Raw genomic sequence first — 24,974 nt, 5'->3', positions numbered from 1 at the left:
TAAGCGGAATCAAAAAATGACCTAATCGTATTCTGTTTAACACTCCTTGATGCAACTCAAAAATCCCACTAGCAATGGTTCCACATCCATGTTATGAATCCGCTTTGCAGCAGCTGTCAGATGGCAGCATGGAATCAATAATGTGCCACTTGAAGTGGCTCTCATTTTGAAGATTTAAAGGAATCAAGGATCAATTACTCGATAAGCCTTTTTTTCCATTTCTTATGCGTAGAGGGAGGGAAAAAAAAAAGGATTCCCGATTTTGAAATCTCACTGCTCATTTCCCATCAGACTGCAGAGCGTCTTTCGCTCACAGCATGTTCGCCTAAAATCTCCACCTCTTGTTATCCCTGCTTTATTTTTTAATGAAAAAGAATCACTCGGGCTGGAGTGCGGGCGACGTGACAAGACCGAGCTGTTGAGGAGGACAGGCACTGTCTCATTTATTTCAAGACAACACGTGACACTCGCATTGGCTCACGGACAACAACTCTCAGACATTGACAGCATTGATATGAGGTCACTTCAGAACTATACATTTTACTATGCGACTTGTAGCGTTGCCTGGATCATATGGAAAGGCAATCGCAATTACCATAGTAACAATGGACTTACTCTTTTGCCAGGAGGTCCAGGTGGGCCAGCTTCCCCTGATGGACCTGGGGGTCCCTTGAGATCAGCAAAGAAACACAATGTAATGTTATCTCACAAAAAACATACAGTGAATTAAAATGTTTGCTTAAAATCTGCGATATAGCGGTGACAGGAACGCTGAGAACATTGTCAACATGCAGATTCAAACCCCGCAGTATAGATGTGAACAACTTACTGCCTGACCAGTTTCACCATCCTCTCCCTTCTCTCCTGGTTCTCCATCTGTGCCCTAATGAATACAAATACGGATGTTGCCGAAAAAATAATAATAATTTCAATGATCGGCCGTACTAAATGCAAATCAACCAACATTTTTAATCATAATTCAAAAGAATTGTTGAATGCCAAGTAAATTTTGCCGGAGGATTTCGATACTCACAGCAACACCTGGCTCTCCGGGAGGGCCAGTGTCTCCAGGGAATCCGACGGGACCCTTTTGAAAGCAAACAAATTGTCATTGAAGGAAAAGAGATGAGATGCGTTGCTGCTGAAGCAAACTACATGGCGATGCTGCTTTTAATGGCAATGTAGCCACAGCAATACATTCCATGAGCAAGCGATCATAAATTAAACACTAAAATAAATCTAAAAGACTTTGAGATCGATATAGCAGGTCTCATGTCAAGCAGCAGATTTGACAATACTTACGGGGTTACCCTTTGGACCATCATCTCCGGGGGGACCTTTGGCACCAGCGGGTCCAGCAGCACCAGGAGGTCCTGCTTCTCCCTTTTCTCCTCTCTCGCCTTTGGGTCCCTGTCATAATTGGGTCAATAAAGGGTAAATGCTGTTAAAATTGACTTGCAAAATTCGCCTCATTCACAAAACTGGAATACCAACTCATGTTTTCCAAAAACGTGTATTCTTGCAGAACACAAATTAATCGCGACAAAAACAGCTGTCTGTGGTTGTCTGAATGGACGCAAAAACCAAAGCTTCACTGTCACGCCTGAATTCCTAAAATATCATTGAGACGAAACGTAACAATTATTTGCAAATGTGTAAACCTGACAACGGGTTGGGCCGAGGTTATGATGGGGGTCTAAAAAGCCAGATGACTTCACTATTAAAATGCCACTGTGCTGGCAACAAAATACAGATAACGTACCCCAGTGCCGGGCTCTCCAGGTGGTCCGGGGTTCCCGGCCTCACCTTGTTCACCCTTGCAGAAAGACAAACCTCAGTGACTGAAATGATTGTTGAGGACAGCACATCATGTTTTGACTCGTACCTTTTCTCCCACTGAGCCAACGGGACCCACGCCGCCTGGAGGACCTTGTGAGCCCTGCAATTCAGACAAATGACTTGCAGTACAACTGTTGATTACTGGAAAGCTCGTAAATCCACAGGCAATCCATTTACTGTTGCAGCTGTCGAGCGCAGCCACTAGTCAGTCTAAGTGCATCAAATTTAATCATACGTACATCAGCTCCACTGGGACCCTGAGGACCTCGAGGACCAGGGGGGCCAGGAGGACCCTAGAGACAGAAAAGAATACAGTTTGGTATCAACTGCGGGCATCTTAACTGTGTCAAAGTAGAGGTTGCGTTTCTTACCATGGGGCCAACATCACCGTTTTCTCCCTTTTCACCAGGAGGCCCTGGAAGCCCCTGAGAATATAAAAAACAGGCCCATGAATAGAAAATCGGAAAGGGATAGGCAATTTCAAGTGACTTTCCAGGAATATTTGATGAGAATTTGTGAAATATATTGCATTTGTCTCGCTGCAAAATTGTGCACAGAGTTTTGTACTTTTTCTGTTCCAAGCTTTTCTCTTTGTCCTTCTCACAAAACACTGCTCACAAACGCTATTGATTGTATCTATCCACCAACAACTAGACCCCACCTAGCTACTTCAACTACCTGCTTGACCTAAGTCATGTTTGTTGCCCTAAAATTGAGCGCGCGCTGCTCGAAAGTCAATTCGGTATGACAAAACCTCTGTGCGATGCATGATAATTCCTCCATGCCGAGATCTCATCTCATCTGTGTCAAGTTGTCCGCTGAGATTAAATCGTTAGTGGCCTAATTATGCAGAATGCTAAATGTGCTAAACAGAAGGAGACGAGTGGAGAAGGTTGGTCTCTGCAATTAATGGAAAGTCGGTGGCAAGTGATTGAATTCTATTTAAAAGTCAATTACATGCAATCCGGTGCAGAGTAACTATAATACATTTGAACAGTGTTTCTAAAGTCAACAATGTCATGCGCTACGACTGCCTTTTGTAAATCATATGAAATGATGCTTCATTCTTAAACCATTAAACAAGGTAAAAAAAAAATCGATGGCAGGACAGCGACTGAGGGAAATGAGTCAACGGCTCTAACCTGCAGGCCGATGGGACCAGGTGGTCCAGGGAAACCTCTGGCTCCTTCATCACCTTTCTGTCCAAACATACCCTGCTGACCTCTGGGACCAGGCTCTCCATCAGCTCCCTGGGAACCAACAGTTTTGAATATGACACCAAAACGACACAAGTTCAATAGCATAGTACAGTAATGTCGTGACAGGTTCGTTCATGACAAAACAAGGACACTTACAGCAGGACCTGGGGCACCAATGGGACCTTGAAGACCTGCTGGTCCGGGCGGACCCTAACAAACGTTACAAAATAAAAAAAAAAAAAAAAAAGCATCTAAATGGTTCTGCATGTAAAATGCCAAATGACGTTTGTAAATGTGAGAGGAGTTCCTCTGGAACCCACCTGTTCTCCCTTATCAGCTTTGCTTCCTTTCTGGCCCGGCTCGCCAACCTCTCCCTGGGAAATACACAGAAAGGTCAATTAACTGTCTCGAAGAAAGGTCATCACCCTTGACAGTCATCAAAGCGATCTAAATTTTAGAGCTCAGTTAAGAGGCCGACCAAGGAGTTCAGCAGTGCAGTGCTTAAACACTGGGATATGGCTGACTGACCTTATCACCATCCTCTCCGGGTGGACCTTGTGGTCCGGCAGGTCCCGGCAAACCCACGGGACCCTGGACGCCATCACGGCCAGCTGGACCTTGAGGACCTTTCTCACCCTAATTCAGTGAAGACATTTGTTTGCATCCTTTTTGATAGATAAGGAAAGAAACTATCGTATGAACAGATGTTCCCCAATACGTACAGGTGCACCTTTCTCGCCAGCGGGACCTGGGGGACCTTGAGGGCCAGGTCTGCCAGACAGGCCGATTGGACCTGCTGAACCGGCGGGACCTCTCTCACCAGGAGAACCCTTCATGAAGAGACGAAGAGATTCAAAGAAGTCAATATTCATTCATTCATCTTCCGAATCGCTTGATCCTCACTAGGGTCGCGGGGGGGTGCTGGAGCCCAACCCAGCTGTCTTCGGGCAGTAGGCGGGGGACACCCTGAATTGGTTGCCAGCCAATCACAGGGCACACAGAGACGAACAACCATCCACGCTCACACTCACACCTAGGGACAATTTAGAGTGTTCAATCAGCCTGCCACGCATGTTTTTGGAATGTGGGAGGAAACCGGAGCTCCCGGAGAAAACCCACGCAGGCCCGGGGAGAACATGCAAACTCCACACAGGGAGGCCGGAGCTGGAATCGAACCCGGTACCTCTGCACTGTGAAGCCGACGTGCTAACCACTGGGCTACCGGGCCTACTGAGAAATCAATAATAAAGGCAAAATATAGCCACAGTTATATTGCCTTCGAATGGAACTTTAATGCTATCCGATCATGATATACACATCTGTTATAAAAGTTGACAGTACATTGACCGATAGTACTTACAACAGGACCAGGTGGACCCTGGGGCCCCTCTCCTCCCTTCAGACCTGCAGGACCCTAAGGATGAAAACAAAAGAAGTACCTAGGTTATTTCCTTCAGCAATACAATACTACCTCTGACAACATTTCACATTAAATCAAAGAGCGAGACTGGTAGACACGCTGTATTTGACATTTCGATTTTTAAAAAAGAACAATTAAACTGAAAAGAACCACTTCAGATAGTGCCCTTACCGTGGCACCAGGTAGGCCTCTCTCGCCTGGAAAACCTCTGAGGCCGGGGGGACCATCCTTGCCAGAGGAACCCTGCGGCCCGGGGTCTCCCTGAACGCACAATCAAACATACCGCTGTAGGTCGGATGCATTTGTCGATCAAAACAACTTCATTGCAACATAGACAACGATCAATCCGATGCGAGGGGAGGCATTCAATGGCTTGGCTATTCCTCATCTTGTATTTATTGAGAATACCATTTTGGTAACTCTAAAAAGGAAACTTATAGTATAGAGTGGTGGTTTGATTTTCTTTTTGAAAGTAGGAATAATGCTTTTATTTGACTTAACACAATTAAAATTATATGCATGTACAGTATATGCAATATATGTATCAGTCATATATGTATAGATACCACATACTGTTCTCTACATTCTATACATTCATGGTTTTTGTTGTTTAAATTAGGAGAAAAAAGGCATAAAAAATCACTCATTTCAAACTATGAATATTTGCAAACTTCATTTAAAAGTTCACATAGCAAGTTTTAGGCCCATTGCAACAGTACAGTGACTGTTTTCAAGCACAATATATTGCTACCGTATTGTGATACCATATGGGGAAAACTGCAGTGATGAGAATGACATTTTCCTTTTTTTTTTTTTTTTAAAGCAGGAAAGTTTGTTCTAGCTTTGTTCTTCCCATTGGGCACACTGCAAACAGGGAGGCACAGCCGCAGGAGAGCCGGTGGGGCTTATAAAAGGATTCAGACTCTGCTGCGTGGACTTCAGCAAAGTGTCCCTAGCATACTAAAACAGAGGCCTGAGTGAAAACGAGGGAGGGAAATGGCTCTGGGAGTAGTAAAGTGTTTAGAGTTAGCTGACAGACTTGATTAGATTGTCTGTTTTAGGGTAGATGGGGGGGTGGAAATGAAAGCACAAGACTGGAGAGAGGAGGGATGCAATGCAGGTTAAGTGTGACAGGGAGTTGTTTCCACAAAATGTCTTCTGACTGTCCGTAATGGGCTCTCAAATGTTGACCGAGGGAAGAATTTAACCATAGCATTTCCAATGATATGTATTGTATCATAAAAATTGTATGTTCATTGTCCGATGACAGCGACATAACACAAATGTATACTTAAGTAGGGAGGCACACCACTATTGTTGTGGAAAATTAGTTGAATGAATTACCACCATCATTTCTTGACATACCTTTGCTCCTTCTTTTCCAGCAGCTCCAGGGAGACCTTGCTCTCCGGGTGGACCAGGAGGTCCAGGGTGGCCTCTCTCACCAACAGGACCAGTCTCTCCAGTGGGTCCCTAAAGTCAAATGTATTTCAGCAGAAGCCCAAGAAGTAGATGTGACTTTACACACAGTCTAATATCGACATGCATTCATCGATGTTTTTTTTCATTTTTATTTTTTAGAAATCCTTTTCTTTCTGGGGTTTTTTGTTTGTTTGTTTTTTTTTTTACCTGGGGCCCGACAACACCTCCTGGGCCCGGCGGACCAGTTTTTCCTTGAAAACCCTGCAAGAAAATAGACACATTGATTAAAGATAAATACACACTCCCAAAAATATTTAAATAAAAAAAATAAAATGAACGAAGAGAAATGCATTTCAGGTAAGAGTGCAGTGATTGCGTGTTAGCATTACTGTGAATAATCATGGGGTTTTCCTAAGCAGCATCACTTCATCACCTACATCTCAATTTTTTTTAAATATCTTTTTCATGTGACAGAATCTCAGGAGGATGTCAGACTGCTGTCTCAAGAACAGTGTGAATGTCACCATTTGTGAAGACACACAAATGCACGGACACAAAGTTCTCTGGGGAGTTGGGTGGAAAATACTGAACAATTAGTTGTGAAAAAAGCTGCAGAATAAATTCACAGTCGCACTTGATTGGTTTATGCAGCGCTGTATTCCCTTTGGATGTGCGTTAACATTCTTTACCCTTCAGAGGGTACGCTACACTTTTGTGAATTTCCCACAGAAAAAAAAATCTATATATACTGTTGTTGCAAAATATATTTCGATAGCACTTGTCCTCATTTGAGAAGGTGGAGTCTCTCCCTGCTGACTTTGGGCTGTGAGTGGCTGCGTAAACTCTGGTCGCCAGTCAGCACCAGGATGCGTCGAACAATGAAAATCATACATTCACATTTAAACCAAAAGACAATCAAGATTTTTCATTTTCATTCAAGAAGAGATTCTGAGTGAAAGGGGCACACAAACAGTAGTGGGAGTGGGACGGTGCCTCGCTCAAGGACACCTTGACAACAATCACTGCACACACTAGCATCTCTCCGACAGCTATTTGCCATGTTTACAAATTTGCCACCTCGGGACTCGAACGAGTGGCCCTACGGCTTCAAATCTAAGTCCTTACCGGTGAGCTAGTGCTGCCCCAAATTACTTATTATTTAGTGGAAAGGGAGCTCCGTTTTGACGCTCTGAAAAAAATCTTTATATGCAATTCCTGCAATGCAACATGCTGGTGGGCCTGGGAGCCCCTGAGCATGTTTATGACTGAGATCCATCCACATATTGGACGCCTGCAGAGCGTGCGCTTCAGCAATAAATCCAGGACCATAAACATTCTAATGATGAGTATGTCTACATTCGCAAAGCAGAAACGGAAGATATCGTATAAGGCGTTGATGTGCGAGTTTTTAGAAGAACTTCTAGCCCTCTGAGACTTGTCCAAAGTGGTGATGCATTTCAAGTATGGAATAAAATTGGCGAGAGGCTCATTCAAATCAATGCGGGGACCAACTTTGCTCTTTTTTTAAAATATTTTTTTTATTGTTGGATTAATCTCATGTCGGTTGGAATATCGCCTCTTGTGTCAAGATAAAATGTCACTATTTCTTGTCATACCAGGAACTCAATCGTAGAAATACGAAAAAAATGATACTGTGTGTCTGATGACATACGGTATGTAATACCAAAGAATATATAATGGAAGTACTTACTGTCTCGCCACGCTGGCCTGGGTGTCCAGGCAGTCCATCCTTTCCAGGTGGTCCCTATTTGGAGGAAATGAACACTCTTATTCATGAGGTGGACACCGGTCGTCATCAGTAAAATAAATAAATATGAAGTTCCAATTGCAGCATTTTATAAGCAAGCCATATGGTGCAACAAAAGAAGAAATATCTGTCTCGACACATCTAATGACCCACATAACTATTACAGGGCTGAAAGAATTAATGGGGATGTTCCTGTGTCCCAACCATCTTCTTTTAAGTTAGACTATTTCATTTGTACGGCATTATACATATGTCTCGGTACCACTAAGGTGGATGAACTTCTCAGATCATCTGATTTTCATATATTGTATCGCCTTTGAGTAGAAGCTACTTACAGGTGGTCCCTTTGGTCCAGGGAAGCCCACAGGCCCCTGAGGTCCTTGAGGTCCCTATAATGAATATATCAACTGTCAGACCAATGACACAGGTGTGGAAATATTGTCTCCTTCATGCAAATCAAAGTTAACAAGATTGCTGATAGTCGCAGCAAAAAGTGCGGTTTGAACAAATTAATGAATACCGTATAAGGTTTTGAGGTTCCTAATAATCCCCAGTGAATAAAAAGAACATTGCAATGACCACCAAGAGGGGCTTTATTAGAAAGTTCAGTCTGTTTAGTTTTAATAGAGTCATAAAAAAGTACTCGATTTAATAAGCGATTGCAAATTGCACAATTATACAGAGGTAGTCAAGGGATGAAATAAAATAGATTGGAGAGAGAGCAATGTGAGAAATAAGGGGTCAAACATGAGCAGGGTTAACGTCTAAAAGGTACATTTAATATTAATAACCTTCAATTCAAAGTACTTTTGAAATCAACTGTTCATTCTGAGCAAGAAGCTGGATCCCAGCGATGTTCGGCCACCACACTCCATTAGACTTCATTTTATCGACACATAAAGTGTATGTGGATCAAGTCTTGCAGCATTTCTTAATTAACTTTTTTCTTTTATTTTTGGAAGAGGGGGTTGGGGTGTCCTTTTTTTACCCAGCAAAAGTGTCAAATAGTTATTTTATCAAGCACTGTAGCCATCTCGATCAACAGAAAGCAAAGGCATAAAAAGGGAACGTGCGTCACAGCAGCATTATCCAGTTGGTAAATCATATGAGCGGGTATTTTCCTACCTGCTCAAACATTGTTTTTAAGGAGGAATAGTGGTTGCCTAATCAACAAATCTAAAATTAAAAGAACGGTACTGCTAAACCGTGTTGCATCAGACTTATGCATCATGGACTTACTCTCTCACCAGGCGGGCCTGGGGGACCGTCATTCCCGGATGTGCCCTGTAAGGCGCAGCAACAATCATCATCAGTCCATCTTTCCAAAGCATTCAAAAATCTTTCCGTTGATCAGATATTGCTCAAAGTCGTCATTTGTCTGACTACTATTCGTTTCTTGTATGTTCTGACCATCCATCACTGAATCATCTACCTTGGGGCCTGGCTTTCCTGTTGGGCCTCGAGCTCCTCGAGCCCCACGAGGACCCTGATAGAGAGAGAGAGAGAGAGAGAGAGAGAAAAAAAAGCAAAATTTTATCATGACACAACCAAAGTAGATACAACCAAATATTATATTTGAAGGTTGAGGAGCATTCATGTAACCTGGAAATGATGCATTGATTGTTACATACCGTTGGCCCTCTTTGTCCTCTTGGACCAGGTTTGCCTGCAACACCCTATTAGAGAGCGCAACAATTACTAAAACATGAGATTAAAAAGTTCATCTGTCATGACCCAGCATTGTTCATCTTATAATGCTCTTGAATGCAGACCAATGTTATTTTATGTTAGATATGATGCTGTAATGACATTATGCATTTCTTACCCTGGCACCTTTCTCTCCGTTGGCTCCTGGGAATCCAGGGAAACCACTGGAGCCCTGTCAAAAGTGGGAGCAAAAGGATCCTATCACATAGATCCCTTGTCCTGTGTTCATCACAACCCTTTGCTGTTACGTTTCATCAAGCTCAAATGTTTCATGATGTAGATTAGATTAGGCTATTAAAATGAGGAACGCATCTTAAAGGAACACATGAGGATCACGTGCAATTATACACCAAGGAGCACCTGTCAAAGAAAAGACAAACGAGCCAAATTGCATTTCAGGAGCAGGCAATGTAAGACCATCTTACCAAAATGTGATGCCCAGTCAAGTTGCATTGGAAACATCAAACAAGTGCAAATGTGTTGAGTCACACAACCTTTGATCATTTCATGTCATTTCCGTGAATTATTAAAACGCCATACTTACATGGATTGTATGCAATGTACGGCATTTGCTTACACTTGCACATCGTGGTTGAATGGCTCATTTTCTAATTTTTTATTTTTTTTTAAGGTAGTTCAGGGTCAATCGTTAAGGTTTAAATTAGTTTTACCTTGGATGGTAAAATGAGTAATTTACCTTCGGTCCTTGTCTTCCTGGATATCCTGGCAAACCCGGTACTCCCAGTTTACCCTGGGGAATATTAAATCATGAAACCACAATAACAAATATTTTTCAGAAAGGTGTAGACTAACACTTGCCGTATTACCTTCTCTCCAGCAGGACCTATGGGACCTGACTCTCCATTGGGCCCTGATCTTCCCTTGGGACCCTCAGGACCATCCTCTCCACGGGACCCCAACATGCCAACCTCACCCTGATGCCATGTTAAGAAAAAAAAAAGAAATGATGACCTCTTGTGACTGGAAAAAATCTATGAGATGGTTTAAGTCTTCCTCACCCGGTCTCCTTTGATTCCCATGTCACCTTTGAAACCTGGGAAACCATCTTCACCCTAGAACCAAACAAGAACAACCTACAGCATGTTTCTAGAATTGCTCATTGCTTCTTTGCAAGCGATCAGGCATTTCACACCTTTCCTTTATCATTCGATGTGATGGATAGTTGAGCTCTGCTTGCATCACACTCTCATACGCTCATACACACCAGGTCAATACCATCCCTTATTCATGACAAAACCTTTACCCCGCAAGGCTCAGGAGTTTAAATCACGTGCGTTCATGATTCAGGAACTACACGCATGCACGCCTGTCACTATGGTAACAACAATATCACACAGTCAGATGGTGTACTTGAACCAATAGAAGTCGTATCGATCTCAAGTGACCGGCCATCTCTGACACTTCAAAGAGTGATTCGTTGAAATTCTGCGTGGTGACACCGCGCACAAAAACTTCAAACGGCTCGAGATGAAGTGAATTGTTCTTTGAAAGTGAGACGCCTTGGGCACGACAGCTTCTCGTTCACACAAGTCTTTGTATCCACCGGAGGAGGCCATCTTCTGACCTCGCGAGGCAAGAGCTCAAAGGATTCAGAAGGACGTGAAGAGGGCCAAGACAGGCCCGAGTTACAGAAGCTGAAGCTTGAATACAGGCGGCCTCCTCAAACTTTGTTTCAAGTGGTCTATTTCTCTCCAGAAACGAGAGAAAAGTGAAGTCGTCGTCATTGGTAGAATTGAAAATGGTGACAAAGCTATCCCCCAATTCACACATTGGACAATGTCACTCTGCAAAAAAAAATGCACCCACTGCTTTTGATAAGCCTTTTTCAAGATGGGGGTCTAAGAGTTGACATATGTACTATAAACAAAGTATCTCCTCTGCTTATGTTAGTGGTGTCATAAATGTAAAGTGCTTTTAAACTCTCTTGGTATGGCAAGCTGGCAAAAAAAGGATACATAAAATGATAACATTATGGTCCGAACAATGAAAAGCTACTTCAGTATTTACCCACAAACATTGAGAATTCACGTCCCTCACTCGGGTTGCACGGTATTGAAAGCGGTTAGTATCTTGTATCTACCTTTTCTCCCTTTGAACCTTTCAACCCTCTCACACCATCAGCACCCTGTTGGACAAGAAACACTCAATCAAATGAGGATACAATTCCGATATTATTCCTGATCTATTAAATTGCCAAAAGAGTTTACCTTGACACCGCGAGGCCCAGGGTAGCCGATCGGACCCTGCGGGCCCACTGGACCCTGAAAGAAGAATAACGGTTCATCAAAGCCTTTGCATACAAATATTTATATGACGATCCGTTCTATATTTATCAAAGTTGCTTTCGATCAGGGATTCCTAAATCGTATCACTTTCTTTTCTTGGCAAAGGATAATATTCTGTTCAACCAAGAAGATAATCATAATGTTGATTAACAAATCCTAAATAAATATATGGGATAGAGACAATGTATTGATTCAGAGGTGGTGAAATAAAATAATACTAACTGTTGTGGTGTTTCCAAATGTGATGAATATTTCTTCACATGAACATGTGCTTAATGTAAGCACATGTTCATGTGAAGAAATAATGTTCATTTTCTCATAATTTAACTTCATTCATCACCGTTGATTATCTTTAGGACATATCATGAATACAACACAAAGTAATTATTCAGGGTGGACTAGTAAAGCAAAGCAATGAGCCAAGTTTAATTGTGTCATAAATCATCATTTTGGTTTATTTAGTTATTTCAGATTCATCCTGGTAAAAAGACAAGACTGGTTTCCAAAAGGCACCTACTTGGGCTCCTTTTTCTCCAGCTGGACCCTCCTTGCCAGGATGACCCTTTAAAAACAACATCAGATTAGGCAGATCACATGAAAAGTGACACAAGGAGATGTGAAATGCTCTGTCAAGATGTGTTGCTTTGTCGACATGGAATGAGAGCAAATGAATCAGTCTGAAAAATGGCAACACTGAAGCATTTCAGCCCTTTTCTGTATAATTTGCTTGTGCACCAGACTTATGAACATGAGTGACATTTAGCTCTTCAGCAATCTCAAACGGCTCCACTCAAAGAGCTGACAATTGAGTGAGAGATACGTACAGCTCTGCACCGAATACAAAGTGGGGGATTTTCTTTTTTTCCAGATAGACAGTTCTAATGAAACAACATTCCATCTTCAGAGACATATGTAACATCACGGTTGTTGAAATTTAAATCAGGCAGACCAGTTGCTGATCAGTGGACCACCGTGCCGTGCCATGAACCATACATGGCAAAAGTTGAAGACCGCAGACACAAGTCTCCACTAGGTTTCAATTTACATTGGCCAGGATAATCAAAATTGAGCAAGTTTCTTCTTTATTGCCAGTTCAGAAGCTCCAGAGTATGTGTACGGAATATTGGTTTTCGGGATGCATGAATACAGGTATGAAGAGCACGTACAGGGGGTCCATCTGCACCAGGTAGTCCAGGCAACCCTGACCTGCCCTGGGGACCCTGCAGATGAGAAAAAAAAATTGGGGAGGGATTACAATACAGTATGTTATCAAAGATCTTTAAAAAAAAACTTTTCCGGCTCAATGTATGCACATAAAACTAGATGCTTGGCATTAAAAAGAAAAATGAATTGAATCCATACTTTTTCACCAGGAGGTCCAATAGGGCCTTGGGGACCAGGAAGACCCTACGAAGTAAACACGTACAAAGAAGTAAATGAGCCTTGGTTTCTATGACAACAAAAACACAATCAGCTGAGGAGTACTGTCAAGAGTTGAGCTGCTGGAAGAATGTTAAGCTCATGTGTACGTGCGCATGTGTTAAATGAGGGGTGATCAGTGGACACATTAGCATTTTGCACTCATGTGAGACTGCTTGATTAAACATTTAATGTGTGCAATGATGTGTAATAAAGCTTTTTTGTGTGTGCTAACGAGTGCATGCGCACACCATTTGAGGTACTTCAGCTTGCAGCAACAGGTGTGACACCCTTGTCGGAATGCCAGTAACATGAGTAGGATGCTATCACATGAACTACAAAAACACCCGTAAAATGCTGCAAAAAAACCCCCAGCAGGTGCGGCAGAGAAGGTTGCGTTCACTTATTGTGTCTTCAAGTGAGAAGGCTTTAAATTTCACTTTGGGATATAATACAGAATGGCAGTTTTTCCACAAGCCCCCCTCTTTGTTTTGACATAAGATTGCAAGACAGAGTGTGATTAATGACTTTACCTGAGTGCCTGAAATTCCCTGTTGGCCCGGTGGTCCTGGTTCTCCTTGTGGTCCCTAAACAAAATGAAGAATAGCGGTCAAAGCAAACAAAACACAACGTCTGCATTAAACTCCAAAATGTCACTTGGATTGTATACGTTAATATGATCAGGCAAGGAGGTGCCGTCCTTTAACTAGCATCGTGAGTGAAGCATGGAATGTAAATCCGAAAATAACGGGAATTATTCAAATTCAATATACGGACGAGAGCAGTATCGCCCCCAAAGTGAAAATCATCCCTCAACTTTATTGTCGACATTTTTCTGTCTCTTTTATAGGGAATTTGCCCTTCTCTCCTGTCCTTCTAAGGGATCCTACAACAAGTCCGTAGTAGTGATGACGGCACTTGTCAAAATGACTCGATATGATGAGAAACAGCGCAAAATGCAAAGGATCCTGCAGACCTTTATTTATGGCAAATGCCATAACAAATATGATATCACTTCAGGATCACATGGTTCAGTGTGAGCAAATGACGGTTCTCCTCCGTAGGTCCTTTGAGGCATGGGGATGACCTCTGACCTCACGGCCATGAATCCCAAAGGAATGTTAACAGCCCAATGTAGACTATGCAAAGTTGCAGAAACGGTTCGGCACAACTCCCGTCACAAATGACGGAGCCTTAAGAGCTGAGAGGAAACATTTGAACGATAAACAGAGACAGCGTTATCTTCTTACCATGTTTCCTTTTGAACCTGGAGGCCCATCAACTCCAGCAATACCCTGTGAGAGACAATTAAGTAAAAAAAAGAAAAAAATGAGGAAAAGTACAAACCTGTGACTGATATCATTCAGTGATCAAATAAAGTATTGTAAAAATGATGGTGGTACATACAGGTGAGCCAGGAGGGCCAGGGGAACCGCGAGGTCCCAGGAGACCTCTTGGACCCTACAAAGAATGAGAAGAAATCAATCATTAATCATACCAAAAAAAAGAAAAAAAGAAAATGCTGATTGATGCTACATCGGAAAAACATGTGACCCTGGTGGACACTTTTGGTAAAGCATGATGAAACACATTACCGGACATGTATTCATTTTAAATACAATATAAACATTTGGGATGCTCGGTTAAAAATAAAAATCAAGTCAAACGTACACTCTCCCCAGCCAACCCTCTGGGTCCGATCTCTCCATCCTCACCCTGTACATAGAAATAGACATCAGTTTTTTTTCATGAAGTCAAGATTTAATAACAAAATACAATCAAAACAATACAAGACCCCCCCCCCTCCCCATACAAAATAGAACACGTGATCTGTGACACTCAGCATTTCAAACTCAATTTCTGTTTTTGTCGAGCAAAATGGTAGTGAACCAAACATGGTCCAACTCAGCCAGGATCTGTATTAAAAATAAGAAGTACTTACTCTCTGTCCATCCTCTCCAGGAGAACCTGGTGGTCCCATTGGTCCTGGCTCACCCTGACAAAAAGAAGTTTCATGTTGAGAACACGTCGCCTTATGTCATTTTATCTTACTTCATTAACATTAAGGGGAAAAGGAAAGTGTCTGGACAAGTTCTGATTCAACCAATCGATGTATCCTCCTATTATTATTTATATGACTTTATTTGTAGTACAGTATTGTAGGAAATGTTACTGTACTTACCCTGTGTCCTTTTTCACCAGGTAGTCCGGGAAGCCCATCAAAGCCTCGGTCACCCTGTTTCAGAACGATAAGACTGTCAACTCACAGCACCATAAGTGTGCTATTGCACCATTTTTGAACCACAAATGTAAATATATTGCACAATAACTGCTAATGGTATTTGGTACTTTGCTGCCTGGCTCTCCGGGCATTCCACGTGCTCCGTCGGCTCCGGCACGACCCTAGAAACAAAAGTTACTTTGAGCATATACTGTACGTACTGGACAAAGTGTAGCAATTTTACCATCAGGTAGTTAGTAGGATTTTGAACAAATTAAATAAAACAAATGCATTGTCTTTTGGTTAAACCTAATGTAATTTCAAAGTAAAACATGTTTTTTTTTTTATTGTGTTCAAAAAACATCACCTAATGTCTCCAACTTGAGTCACTCATTCTTATTAGGCTATTTTTATATTTCCTTATAACTGTTTTCTGTTTATTAGTAATCAATTACGCTTGGCCCGTGACACAAATTGGACCCGCACGTTCCCGATTCGCTTTCTGACTCGCTTTGACATTTTCAGACAGATTAAACAGGGCGGCAATTGATCCGGTGATTGGAAGCTGCACGGGCCTTTAAGCACTTATCAAGCGATTGTTTGTTGGGTTGTAAATAATCCTCTCAGCGTGTGAGCAGCAGGTACAAACAAATCCACACACAACAAACACGGAGATTCGAACAAGCACCTCAGTGAAAGTACCGGGGGTCATTGAGTTCACTCACCCTCTTGCCAGCTTTTCCGGTTTGTCCTGGTGGCCCTTGGATGCCACGGGGCCCCTTGGAGACACATGAGAAACCCCTCAGTCACAAACAGTGGCCTGGAGTGGCTTCCAGTTCCCATTTGCTTGTTGAAACACAAGTTTCTCACCTGAGGACCAGGATCTCCACTTTCGCCTTTCAGTCCAGTTGAACCAGGTAGCCCCTAGACAGGAAACAGAATAAATTCAACAAACTGGCTCTCACATTGTCACCTTGGCACTTTTCTCCAACAACGGGAGGGTTTGTGGAATCGAACCACTAGAGGGAAGTGTTTAGCTACAATAAATCCCTTTGGAATGGGCCTCAACAAGATTGACATGTGCTTGAAGATTGTTACCAACCACGTCCTGTAAATACGAACACAATCTTCAAACTATTTTGCCTAATTCAAATCTGTCTACATACGTGGTTGTTGCATGCATATTCGATACAGCCCCCATGAAACCTTAGAAGTAACAAATTCAGGGCACGCAACAATGTTTTGTATGCTAAATAATCCAAAGGTGACTCCAAACACGTTATAAAGAAAGATGCTTTTGGAGATGATTACACTTGGACTGCAACCAGTGAAAGGCAGATTTTACAGAGGCATTGTGGGTGTGCTATTGGCAGCAGATAATGAGTGGATCATGTATCAACAAGCCCAAATGAGAGGTGGTGGGGTGGGGGGCGGTAGAGAGAAGTGCATTTCCCAGGCAGCCTTTAGCACCTACATAGTAACAAGCAGGTGTTATGCACACTGACACTGAGCCCCAAAATGCTGATGCAACAACATTTTCATACAAACGATTCGGTTGGAACTTTGCAGCAATGCAATGATGCACCTCACGCAATTGCTTAATTTAAGTGGAATGGAAATCGTGCCATAAAAGTTTATCACCTTGTCAAGCCACAGTAAAGTAAAACATGTTGAGAAAAGGACCTCAATTCTGAACATGTTTCATTGCAATTACTTTTGTTGCATGTACCTTGGCGAAGTTTCACGGTTCCGGGATGATATTGGTGGAAAAAAAAAAAGTCATCGAGGTGAGTTGTTGAGATAAATTACTCACCACTGGCCCCGATCTTCCTGTCAACCCCATCGGCCCTGGGGGGCCCCTCATAGCCAGCTGCAAGATAAATACGAAATTAATCATCCTGAAGATGATTCATATGCTGTATCTATCTAGAAGCGTTTAACACAAATCTCTATCGAGCTATCAAATTTTACCCCAGAAAAAAAATGATAATATGCGTTTATGCATTTGTAGTTATCATTTTCATTATACTGATATAGCTGTATACGTAATGTCATCATCATCATATTTCATTAAAACCTTATCATGAAACCTTTCGACAAAATATGCATGTTGTAAAAGTTGTGTATTTGTTATGAGCTTGAGTTTTAGGGATATTTTGCTATTTTTACTCAATGCAAAGTGAAAGCCATTATTCCCTCCTAATTTCTCCCGCAAAAAGCCTGTCATGTTTTCCAGTCTTTCACTTCATATCCTTGTCCGCTTACTCTGGCCTGGGAAAGGATGGCCTGAGCTTGGGCTTCTTGGGCCGACACCACCGGACCTTTCTCACCATCGCCGCCGAAGCGGAACTGTTACACACAAATATATGCGCACAAAGGCCATGAAAAGGTTCCTCGGTGCGTTAGTAATTGTCCCTCATTATACGAGGGGACAAAAATGACTCTGGTTGAAGTGTTTATAGGTTGGTCGAACCTACCGGCAGCATCAGCATGGTACCAGGGGGCCCAGGCAGGCCGTCAGCACCGGGCAAACCAGCACGACCGGGAGGACCCTAAAGTGCATATCAAGATCGCATATAAAGAATAATCAATGAGTCACTGTCCAACGTCAAGTGAGGGAAAATAAAGAGTTGAATTGTGGCGCTTTGAGTAAACGAAAGTGAACGCTAATTGTTATTAACTGTGTCAGCAAATGCAAATACAGCACTGAATGGCGAGGAACTTCTTCAAGCATATCTTGTTTTAATTTAAATTCATACTGTGAAGTCTTGAGCAGGCCCTCGTACAAGGACAGCAGGCCCCTTGATAGAATGCCGCAATAGTGCATCGATAAGCCAACAGAGTGGTTGAAGCCAATGTCATGTCGGCCACTTCAACACAATGCCAAGCACTCAAACGAGGTAAATAGCTGTCGATTTGATACAGCAGCTAGCGAGACTTTTCACTGTACAACGATTTAATTTGACGTGACAAAGACATTTTTGAGGTATTGTGCAAACACAGCAGTTTTGACCTCCGGGTCTCCTAACCGATTAAGTGATTAGTATGCACACACACTGAAATCCTGCGCGAGATGTAATTAACTTTAGCAGTTGCTGAGATCATAATTAACTTAAAACAACATGCAAGTCAGAAATGCGTTTCAGGGCAACAATCGGCTAATTGCTGACCGTGTCAGCGGCGTCAGAATTTTGGCGTCCACATTTTCGCGTCACAGTGGCAATGGTACAGTTTTGGTGGGCACGGTATGCACTTGTACAACATTCAACATACAAGAGCATACACTGCTATAAAGTCCCCAAAGATAACTTTCTGGGCAAGAGGATCACCCCTCTCTGCAAAAATCACCCCTCCCACAACCCTCAATAAAAAAGATATAATAGATCAATAAACTCACTCTGTCACCAGGATCTCCAGCGGCACCAGGTGGCCCTTGTAGGCCTGAGGGACCAGGAAGACCCTTTTCAAAGACAACAGAAAGTTAGCTGACAAATAGCATATTTCTTTCTATATTCATATGTACTCACAGCTGGACCATGGGGTCCTGGTGGTCCTTCAATCAGCATGCCCTTGAAAAAACAAATATTGTTTCACCACCACAAACACTAGCAGTAGAAAAACAGAGCGTAAAAGCAAAACGGGTTGACTCCGAGTCATTGGATTTGACACGACAGCTAATCTTTCCAGAAAAAAATGACTTGGCATCGCGAGTCCCCGATCACCAAATTTGGGGGTCTTACAGGTTCAATCACAGCGGGTTCGCCCTTCTCTCCCTTTTGGCCAAAGGTTCCTCCAGCTCCAGCAACCTGAGGTTAGAAAGACAGCAAAGAGGAAGACATTTTGCTCAGTTTGTCATGACTGTATACTGGGTGTCGTGTACTGTTTATACGTGGGCGCCAGAGGGAGGATTTAAGTGCAACACTTGGGAGTGAAATGACTAAACAGGCATATGTTAGTGATATGTGGAGCAGGGGGGGTTGTTGGGGGTGGTGACCCCTGACCGAGTGCGTTTGATGTGGAGCAATACAGTGACTGCATTGGCATTGTGCAGGGTGGCGAACGGTGATCAACGTGAGCAATATCTGATGCGAGCAAGCTATTGTAGACGTGCAAACCCCGAAGACAGAAAAATAAGGGGAAATGCATTCACATTCGTATTTGTGCGCAAACCAATTTGGATTCCATTGTTGTTGATGGTGTTTCTGGATCACAGTTGTCTGAATCTCATAGAGAATAGAATTAGAGGTCGTTGACCCACTTAATGTGGAATTAATAGCCGGATTGTTATGTATTGGTAGGGCGTACTGTATGTCACAGAGAGTCTGCTTGGTGAGCCAAAACAGATCTTGATGATAGATTAATTATCTATCGCCAAGATCCTGGAGGTGCGCCTGGTTTGTTAAGAGGTTCTACTTAGACCGAGTGGCGGTTCGATGTGGAGAGATGCCAAAACAAACAAGATCATTTGGAATGCTACGCTTTCAAGGTCAGAATCTACAAAGTGAAGCATTCTGTTATGACAAACCCAAACAATGAGATGCACGTGTCATGTGTCACTCTTAGAAGTCAATCAAATCACCAGCAAACCATCAGCAGGATCGACGCCACACGCAGCATGCCAGTGATTCATTACTCATGCCCACTAGGAAAGATGATAACCGGAAGATAGAATAAGCCCCTAAAACGTGCACACATGCACACACCCCTCGGCCTTCAAGTCCGGGTGCGAATACTTACGGCGCTCTCGGAAACGTCCGTTTCAGCAGCCACCCCAGGCCCCAATTCCTCGTCATAGGCGGCAGTAGATTTAGAGGGGGTGGGGCCGTACTCATCATATGCCCCATAATCATACAACCTGTTGTCAACCTCTCCCAAGTCATACTCCTTTAGGTCATCATATTCCTTCAAGTCATATGCTTCCGCGCCAGCGTCCACGTTTTGCGCCGTTTCAGGGACAACGGCGGGCTCCGGCGTAACGGGAGGGGCTTCGGTGACATAGACACCGACAACATCCTCCTCCACAGCCTTGGGTTGTTACAAAAGCGAAGAAGAAAGGAAGCAATGGCCAGTAGAATGTTAGTTGAGCAAATCTTGTACCTTTTTTATTTTTATTTTTTTTGAAGAAGTTATCAGAGCATTTGCAAATGAATTGGCATCATTAACAATGGTAACACCTTGAGTATTCAACGGAAAACAGCAATTGTTTTGGAAAGATTTCTTTTGGTTTTATTGTCATTATTGTCAACCTTTAGGTATCAAATGTCAAAATACCACCTAATACAAAAGGTGTTATCATGATCGCTTCAAATACAGTCACTCGAGTGTTAATGCACACGCACTCACGTCACGACAAAATGAATATTATTTCAGCCTTCTTTTGCTCCGTATCATATCCTACAATTTACTGATACCGAAACAACGAGAGGCAGGGATAAATGTCGAACAGTCATTTCGTGAGCTCAATCATTCAGGATTGACGGCAGATTCACAAATTTGGATATCGCCGCTAAACCACAATCACTTGGCACACTCATTTCTGTCATTCCAACTTGTCGATTCAATTTGGGTGAGCATCAAAAAAGAATGCGATCACACAGGTTTAGCTGGCACGAATCCGTGCAGCCAAATGTTAGCTTTCAAGGCGCCTGTGTCATTGCTTCCAAATCATCAGACGCTGCGGTAGGTAAAGCAAGTCGATAGCTGGCTGTGGCAAAGCTTTGGTTTGTGCTGATCGTTGGGCATGCAAAACCAAGCTTCTTGGATGACGGGAAACGCAGCATATGTTGTTCAATGACACCTTATCAATCGTCGTTCAGACTTAAAACCACACATTTCCCTTGGACATTTTTCAATCTGTTTTTTTTTTTCTCGGTTTTAGGCAAATAGATGTCCGACCACACAGCCTATAAAGTCACGCAGTTTGAAGAAAGATTTTAAGAGCAACCAACCAAAGATAAATAAGAGTTGGTTTCAATCTTTAGACCTCAACATTCAAGATATGCAGGCTTGGTTTTTGGGGTTTTTTTGCATCCCAAGAAGCTATTTGTCCTATGCAGGGCACCACCCAAAAGACGCAGCAATTTCACTGAAATAGTTGTGTCTTTTCATACCAGATACCTGCTTGGGCAAAGTCCTCCCGGACCAAATTTCCCTGACGCAATTTTGCACTACCGGTAATTTAGATGAAATGAAAATGAAGAACAAAGTTACCTCGCTGGGTCCATGCGTGGCAAAGGGGGACTGAGTGTGAGAATCATCTACAGTTCCGTAGTCAAAGCCTGTATTGTAATCTCCTTCTACATTGTTTAGCTGAGGCATGTTGAAAAAAAAAACAGGAAAGAAGAATAAAGCAAGGGTTAACACAAAGGTTTGAACCGGGGGTTATTTGCTCTAGGGGTCCTCCCAAGCTGACTAGAGTCTCTGCTCGAGCTACACGGAAGAGGTTAGGGAGCTCGCGGGCGACCATCACAGATTTTCTTTTCGAAATCTTGATGGGTTTTGTTGCTTCTCTCATCTTGATCGTTTACCCTAAAACTGCCTCGGGGTCGTGCCGGCGCTGTGGCTTGGTAGCCAGGCATCGGTCGCTTCTTCTTAGCGGCAAACTTTTTAGCCGATGATTTTTTGGCAGCCAAGAACTTTAACGGCTTGGCCTTAGTTTTACTGAGGGACTTTCGGGTCCTCTTCTTTTTCATGGAGACACTACGTTTGGTTCTCTGGAAGAGGGGGCGGCGACAAAACAAACACCAAGACAAACATTCAAGGGTGGAAATGATTTCAAGGCACAATCTGTGAATGGTGTCTAAATATTGTAGCCCAATAACAACCCATGACTGCTGCAACCATATATATCACAAAGAAAAAAAAAAAACAACTTGGACTACCATTGCAATGATGCGCACGATAATGCGGATAAGATACAACAATCACAGATGGTGCCTTTCATGAAACACCGACTCCATATTGGGACAAATGTACGATTTTTGGGACAGATGCACATTTGAATATTTGCTTTTCAGCAGCCCTTGAAAGCTATTGCGGCACAAGAAAAAACCTGAAAGTGGTTTTCGCTGCCACTGCTGCTGCAGTTTTTTTTTTTAAACATTCAGAGTGATAAAGACATGTTGGAATGCAAAGACGGGATTCAGTGGCTGAAGCCTCATAATAAAGACAGAGGTGTGTGACACACTGAGTATGTTTACATGCACATTATCAAGTCAAGTTCAACCATGCCAAAACAACTGGACAAATACAATCGCTTCAGGATTAAAAGGGCTCCACAAGTGCTGGTTTACTAAGTAAACAATGTTCAGTTTTGATTGACACCGCAATATATAACATATATGCTGTTATTGTTGTTGAAAGGATCCAGTGGCTACGGTAACTAAACAGTGTCATCAAAACAGAGCTTTCGAAACCGGAACCCTTCTCGACGTATCATGAGCCTTATTCAAATCAATAATCGGAATATCAATGTGCATATAAACATAACATGGACATACAGACAAGACCAAAAAGAGAAACCAAAGAGGGGATTGTAAACAAAGACAGACGACAAGTGGCTTATCCTTTTTTTCATTTACCTGCGGCTCAGAATACTCATCATCGGTCGGAACGATGTCAGTGGGGCCCTCAGCATAATCATAGAACTGAGAGTATTCTAAATCATCGGTAGTGTACTATAGATATTGACATAGAGAAAGAACAGGGAGAAAGGAAGGAACGTGTTAACATTTGCAGCAAGAATGCAGAGGGAGATGATGTTGCATCACAAGCATGTTAAACGCGTCATTTGTTATTATGTTATTCAAAAAATGAATAAATACAGTCAGTTTATATATATTTACGGAGGGGGGGGGTTGCATTTTAGATGACATTATGCATCCACATAATATGCGTAACAGAAGGATGCAGTAGCAGCTTGGATGTGGCGGGCAGATGAATGGGATACGGAAACAAGCTGTGCTGGTATTAGCCTCCAAACATGCTAACAGATGGGATGTTGAAGCGCTCGTAAACTGAAGGAATACAAAAGGCAAACTTCAAAGCCCTATATACCAGCTGCATTTCTGAGCACACTGTAATGGAACTTTCTCATTGAAAGCACGTAATGACACGCTTCGGGGCATCCAAGGTCAACTAAATGGAAGACGAGTTCCAAGCAAAGCGCGCACATCCTCATTGAGACAACATACAAAAAGATTCAATTCACTCATTTATCTGTTGAAGCCATGACGTCCGAACAGCAGTTAACATTTCATAAGCTATATTTGACCCTTGCTTTATCGATGGCCAAACTATAACTCGGACGAGCAGATCATTGATTTTGCTTCAATCCAATATATAGATCTGGGATCTTAAACTCACTTCACCTATAGGTATAAAGATTACAATTGGCATCTTTGGTTAATTACTTATTTCCATGGCTCCTTAAGTATATAAAGGGTGATACCCTTTAGAAACTTTCCTTACGTATGCATGGAGGAAGACATTAGAGACAACTAATTATTATTAGAGACAACCAAGTGCTGTACAGAACTCAGACAGTCTCTTCAGTCATCAGTTCAGCACTCATTTGTAGCCAGCACATCAGAAAAAATATCCAGAATATGCACTAAGAAATGGCACCAATTTTTTTAAACACTTGTCTACTCCCAAACCAAGACCCTTCTACAGTATCATTTATAATCTAGTAATCAATTTTAAAGGAATGACCACATGCACAAGAACCCGCATATAAAAAATAAAAAAAACAACCAAACAAAATTCACCTGGCCACATTTTGGTTGAAGTAAACAATAAGAGCATTATGGTAAACTAGCACACGACGGCCTAATAACAACTGCACTATTTGGAGTGCAATAAGCAAATATACAATTTAGTGAATGTTGAAATGATTACGCATGCTGAAAAGGGTATTAAACCACGACTTTGCAGAACCTCTCCCACCCTCCCTGGTTGGCTGACCTCTTCCTGAGGCTGCTGGGCCTGCAGGGATTCGCCATGGGGGGTGTCACAGTCCGGGCTGTAATGTTCACAGTAGTCGTATGCCGCTTTGGAATCATCAACGATCAGAAGTTGTTGGATGTCGCCCTGTGGAACGCAGAAGAGAACAAAAAAAAATTATATATATATATATACTGTATATCCTCAGGTTAGCTCATGTGAGTGTTTGCTTAGCGGATTAGAGTATAGCACTTTGCAGACAAGACCAGACAAGGCTTCGAGCATGACGATGTGATCTGTGATCTCACGTCTTATCTTGGCCCAATAGACTCCAACGTTTTGAGTTGGCTGATGTAATGTCAAATTCTCAGTGAAATCTCTCCGGAGTCTAGCAGTACTGCGCTGCCATTAAGTGTCTTTCATGAGTTCACCTAGTTGCGCCCGATTACTCGACGGCCACATTTGTCTGTGTATGCAGAAAGTGTTCAGTAAACGAGGCCCTTCGAGTCATCAGGGCAACTAGGTGATCGGCAGTCAAACGTGAGAGGAGAGATGCAGGCTGTAACTTGTCAGGAGAATGTGAGCATATATTCGCCCTTGCATAAAAATGCGATCTATGGATTCTGAGCATGTACCTTCGAATAGACATCCATTTGCTAAGACTTGCAGAGTTTCTTGATAATCTCTTTGTACAACCGTCCGTCAACATCTTGCAGCGATTCAGTTCAAC

At 42.6% G+C, this 24,974-nt stretch overlaps 1 protein-coding gene across 2 annotated transcripts in view; it reads right to left on the bottom strand.

Annotated features, from left to right (window-relative positions):
- Positions 1–24,974, bottom strand: part of col11a1a (collagen, type XI, alpha 1a) — a 43,789-nt gene that overhangs the window by 7,458 nt on the left and 11,357 nt on the right. The window contains exons 5-54 of one of the 2 annotated variants that reach the window (XM_086101842.1): positions 24,266–24,391; positions 22,882–22,977; positions 21,512–21,610; positions 20,039–20,326; positions 19,042–19,107; positions 18,829–18,870; positions 18,699–18,761; positions 17,779–17,853; positions 17,567–17,650; positions 17,115–17,171; positions 16,172–16,225; positions 16,027–16,080; positions 15,430–15,483; positions 15,263–15,316; positions 15,023–15,076; positions 14,752–14,796; positions 14,488–14,541; positions 14,331–14,375; positions 13,614–13,667; positions 13,024–13,068; positions 12,828–12,881; positions 12,179–12,223; positions 11,584–11,637; positions 11,457–11,501; positions 10,375–10,428; positions 10,183–10,290; positions 10,053–10,106; positions 9,474–9,527; positions 9,280–9,324; positions 9,081–9,134; positions 8,888–8,932; positions 7,984–8,037; positions 7,592–7,645; positions 6,088–6,141; positions 5,824–5,931; positions 4,630–4,719; positions 4,399–4,452; positions 3,761–3,868; positions 3,567–3,674; positions 3,359–3,412; positions 3,195–3,248; positions 2,982–3,089; positions 2,211–2,264; positions 2,079–2,132; positions 1,886–1,939; positions 1,763–1,816; positions 1,303–1,410; positions 1,034–1,087; positions 830–883; positions 616–669 (exon numbers count right to left, since the gene is read on the bottom strand). In XM_086101842.1, the coding sequence (XP_085957968.1) occupies positions 616–669; positions 830–883; positions 1,034–1,087; positions 1,303–1,410; positions 1,763–1,816; positions 1,886–1,939; positions 2,079–2,132; positions 2,211–2,264; positions 2,982–3,089; positions 3,195–3,248; positions 3,359–3,412; positions 3,567–3,674; positions 3,761–3,868; positions 4,399–4,452; positions 4,630–4,719; positions 5,824–5,931; positions 6,088–6,141; positions 7,592–7,645; positions 7,984–8,037; positions 8,888–8,932; positions 9,081–9,134; positions 9,280–9,324; positions 9,474–9,527; positions 10,053–10,106; positions 10,183–10,290; positions 10,375–10,428; positions 11,457–11,501; positions 11,584–11,637; positions 12,179–12,223; positions 12,828–12,881; positions 13,024–13,068; positions 13,614–13,667; positions 14,331–14,375; positions 14,488–14,541; positions 14,752–14,796; positions 15,023–15,076; positions 15,263–15,316; positions 15,430–15,483; positions 16,027–16,080; positions 16,172–16,225; positions 17,115–17,171; positions 17,567–17,650; positions 17,779–17,853; positions 18,699–18,761; positions 18,829–18,870; positions 19,042–19,107; positions 20,039–20,326; positions 21,512–21,610; positions 22,882–22,977; positions 24,266–24,391 (3,453 nt within the window). The remainder of the gene's footprint in view (positions 1–615; positions 670–829; positions 884–1,033; positions 1,088–1,302; positions 1,411–1,762; positions 1,817–1,885; positions 1,940–2,078; positions 2,133–2,210; positions 2,265–2,981; positions 3,090–3,194; positions 3,249–3,358; positions 3,413–3,566; positions 3,675–3,760; positions 3,869–4,398; positions 4,453–4,629; positions 4,720–5,823; positions 5,932–6,087; positions 6,142–7,591; positions 7,646–7,983; positions 8,038–8,887; positions 8,933–9,080; positions 9,135–9,279; positions 9,325–9,473; positions 9,528–10,052; positions 10,107–10,182; positions 10,291–10,374; positions 10,429–11,456; positions 11,502–11,583; positions 11,638–12,178; positions 12,224–12,827; positions 12,882–13,023; positions 13,069–13,613; positions 13,668–14,330; positions 14,376–14,487; positions 14,542–14,751; positions 14,797–15,022; positions 15,077–15,262; positions 15,317–15,429; positions 15,484–16,026; positions 16,081–16,171; positions 16,226–17,114; positions 17,172–17,566; positions 17,651–17,778; positions 17,854–18,698; positions 18,762–18,828; positions 18,871–19,041; positions 19,108–20,038; positions 20,327–21,511; positions 21,611–22,881; positions 22,978–24,265; positions 24,392–24,974) is intronic. The other variant, XM_086101843.1, reaches the window with a different exon arrangement.

This window comes from Hippocampus guttulatus, chromosome 21, assembly GCF_054856545.1.
Source record: "Hippocampus guttulatus isolate MCC_2025c chromosome 21, RoL_Hgut_1.0, whole genome shotgun sequence".
Taxonomy (NCBI): Eukaryota; Metazoa; Chordata; class Actinopteri; order Syngnathiformes; family Syngnathidae; genus Hippocampus; species Hippocampus guttulatus.
Note: the sequence above shows the minus strand (reverse complement) of the source record. Positions and strands in the feature narration are given on the sequence as shown.